At 43.7% G+C, this 3,654-nt stretch overlaps 1 protein-coding gene across 2 annotated transcripts in view; it reads right to left on the reverse strand.

Annotated features, from left to right (window-relative positions):
- LOC123513568 (mitoferrin-1-like) overlaps positions 1-3,654 on the reverse strand; it is a 3,709-nt gene continuing 55 nt past the window's right edge. The window contains exons 1-4 of one of the 2 annotated variants that reach the window (XM_045270819.1): positions 3,231-3,378; positions 1,835-2,057; positions 1,606-1,662; positions 1-1,465 (exon numbers count right to left, since the gene is read on the reverse strand). In XM_045270819.1, coding sequence (XP_045126754.1) covers positions 741-1,465; positions 1,606-1,662; positions 1,835-2,051 — 999 coding nt within the window. In that variant the 5' untranslated portion in view covers positions 2,052-2,057; positions 3,231-3,378 and the 3' untranslated portion in view covers positions 1-740. Of the gene's footprint in view, positions 1,466-1,605; positions 1,663-1,834; positions 2,058-3,230; positions 3,379-3,456 lie in introns of those variants that run through there. The other variant, XM_045270818.1, reaches the window with a different exon arrangement.

Genomic DNA, 3,654 nt, shown 5'->3' on the forward strand with positions numbered 1-3,654 from the left:
AGAGAGAGAGAGAGAGAGAGAGAGAGAGAGAGAGAGAGAGAGAGAGAGAGAGAGAGAGAGAGAGAGAGGAATGTCTATTAGAACACCGAGATGTTTGAGAGGCAGCAGTTACATGTTGTCATACTTTACATGTCCAGAAAACTTTTCCTTCTCTCCATGACATAACAGTTGGGTTTTATACAGGTATCTACTTGTAGGTATGACAATGACACAGAAGATTACAAGAAAACAGCTATGATCAAGCTTCAGTTTCCTCACATGCAAAGTAAAGAGTGCAGTGAAGAAAATCCTACAAAAGATGAGCACTGGGTATTGTGTACACAACACAATATACATGTGACTTGTTTCTATGGGACACATATTTGCCTTACAATATATGCCTCAATCTACCCCTTCCATCCTATATATAAAGAAAAGTAAAGACAGATGACTGACTTGCATGTACTCTTATGCATAGGTACTGTTATGATGATTAATACTGAAGATGAAGTGAGAGATGAGAATGGTTATGTTTCTAATAGTGTTTTCAGAACCATTTGCACAATTGTACTCATCACACTTGTTTCTAAAGGAAAATTGTGTAGATAAAGCTTCTGACTGCAATGAGAAGAGCATCATCAACAAAGTAGTCAAGAAGTTGTACAACTCTCTCCTCAAATGATATTAAACTGAAGGCACGATCTGGACATTTAACAAAAGATTAAAACAAATGTCTTTTAGTTGTTACACTCTATCTATTGCTATTTGCCAAGAAAGTTGTCATCTGCAGCTGCACAGCTCGCTGTCAGGGCTGGCATATGAAGACTCCGAAACCTTTCAACAGTTTTATTTGTGGTGTGGCCAAGAGTGATGCGCTTTTCCCTTCCATCAGTCATGTTTGTACTGGATGACTCAAGTTCACTTCGGCTTTCTCTAACAACACTGTCTTTCCTCAGTTCACTGTCCCAGTGTGGAGGCCCACTCTCATTTCTACTAATTTTTGACAACTGGTGTTTGAACAACTCATAAATGCTCCAGGAGATGGCCGTTCCTGGCATTTGGTACAGAATGCGAGCTCGTATACCTTTGAAAAACCCAGGGATACCATTCATTAAATATATGGTCCTAAGAGCACCAGTTATGCCCACCACTCTAGACTGTTGTAACTGGATGAGCGCAGATGTTTCCTGAGTGTTGAGAACAGTCTTGCACATATCCAGGGGCGTGGTGCAGGCGGCAGCCACTGCTCCTGCTGCGGCGCCTGCTATTATGTGTGCTTTGGGGTTGTATTCTCTCTTCTTATTGAGGATACTCTGGAACTTTTCATAAGTGACAATGTGGATGGCATGGAAGGGAACATTCATGGCCATCTGTGTTGTGAAGGAACGGTAGAATGCCTTTATGCCTTCTCTTTGGTACATCTTACTTATACAGTCAAAACAGGATGAGTATGGACTGTTGTACATCTGCATACGTTGTTTGATGACTGAAAAAAAAAAGGCCACATAATTCAGTCACACATTTTGCCACTTTCTTCAAAACAAATCTAATATGGCAAAAGTGATACTGAAATATAAACATCACCTAAAACTAATATACAAAGAATGAAACAGCAAGAGTACATACCATCAGCAGGAACCATGACAGCATCATGAAGGATCGTTGCTCCACAGCCAGCACCAGCTGTTGTAAGCATAAAGCATTATAATTTTGACTCAATAAAACAATTCTTACTAAAATACAAGATCTATTTTTTCAACAACTGGAAAATGTGAAAAAGGTAATGATGTCTACAAAGAGTAATACCATATAATAACATGAAAACAGTGAAGTGTATGAAGCAACAATTACATACCATTTACTAAATGGTTCTGAAGTTCATTATTTGAGCTAAATCTTGATTTGATCCCTTCATATGCTGAGAAGTAAAATGCATGTGCTGGTCCTGCTCCAATGATAACAGCACTAACTCCACCCAGTGGCCGCATGACACCCTCGGAGCTCACCATCTTGGTCAGACCTTCCCGGATGGTGCGGTACGATGCCTCGGGGGAAGGGGCCAGGCTCTGCATCCGTGTCTGTGTGTAACGAAAAGGAAAAACAAAACATTACTACTTCTTTGTGGCAAGTCAAAATCAAGAGCTTTCATAACCTACCGCCACATCAAAATGACTGGTACCCAACAGCACATCACCCATCTGTACAGCTGCAGACCATGTAGCACTGTATGCACAAAAAATACAACGTACAAGGAAACACAGCAACATGGTTGCCTGCCAAGTGGCACTCTGCCATGATGCTCATCCTCACTTTCTTGACCTTTTAGTCTATGGTATACACCTCTTACTCTAGTAACCTGCCAGCACTGCACACCCAGCCCACCCACACACACGTCCTTGACCCATATCCTTGCATCCCCCCATTTTATCCACATCATTGAGTAGGATGTAAATGTTTTCTCCTACCTACTTACTAAGCTTTGTCAAAACTGAAAATTTCTCACAATAATGTTCAATACACCTGGTAAATCAAGTGAAAGTTAAGTGATTGCAGAGCTCAGTAAATATTCTGCAGCTTGTAAATCACACAACTGGATATACTGGTACTATTTTTCCAAGCTATAAAAAAACACTTTGCCTTAGAACACAAACCAGATTCAGTGTGTTGTGCCCACACACTATGTTCAACCAGTGTGTAATCCACCACACTACTCCCTCTCATCCTCACGGCTCCGCTGCAAAGAGGCCACTCAGGACCACACTGTCAATAGGATTAGTCACAACAATGGGAAGCTAACACAATTACTGGCAGGGTCATCTTTGCCAGCCCTTGCAGTCAAGTGTGTCTAGGGGTAATCCTAAACCTTCCAGTCTGTTCATATTTCACCATCAAATTATTGACTACTTCAAATATCAAACTACATCTGAAGTGGTTTGTCTGCTTGGACCGAGACAGATCTGCTCTCCCGGCTTAAAATCCTCAATTTCCGGACGTGCCCCGTGAATCTGTCACGGTGAGGAGCTTGGGAGAGCAGTGCTTGGTTACTGTTCACCTGGCCAACCCTGCAGAGGAAACGGTCTGTGAAATACAAGGGTAGCTCCAGGGTAGTCTACAGGTGTGGTAGTCAGTTAATGGTAATGTTAGCTGAGGGCTTGTCAGGACGAAGGGCTGACTGGCTTCTGTACTGTTAAGAGCTTCTATCATCCAAAATGACATACACGTCTTATGGTCCAAGCTAATCACGACCAAACCTGCTCCCGGCTGAACAGCACCACGGCACGGCGGCGACCCCGAGGTGCCTCACTCCTGGCGGCGGTGGTGCCCCGGCGGTGAGCTGATGCCACACTGCACCCTTACCATGGTCTGTTCACACCACCCTGTCCACCCACCACCTCACGCCCTCACCTGCCCCTGCGCCTTGCCCTCTTCTCTCCCCACACACCCCATCGTTCCCCAGCAGCACGCCGTGGACCTCACCTTCACGGAATCAATTGGGAACATTACGCAATGTTCCATTATTCCTGCCACTGCTCCCGCCGTCATGTGCACCCCCACGTCACTCGTAGGCAAGGACTCGTACTCGTCAAACTCCATATTGTGTTGTTTTCTACACTATTTGTCGTATATATCACTTATTCTCAAGGATTCGTTTCGCTTTATGCAAAGTGAAAGTAC

The sequence above is a fragment of the Portunus trituberculatus genome, chromosome 36 (assembly GCF_017591435.1).
Source record: "Portunus trituberculatus isolate SZX2019 chromosome 36, ASM1759143v1, whole genome shotgun sequence".
NCBI lineage: Eukaryota > Metazoa > Arthropoda > Malacostraca > Decapoda > Portunidae > Portunus > Portunus trituberculatus.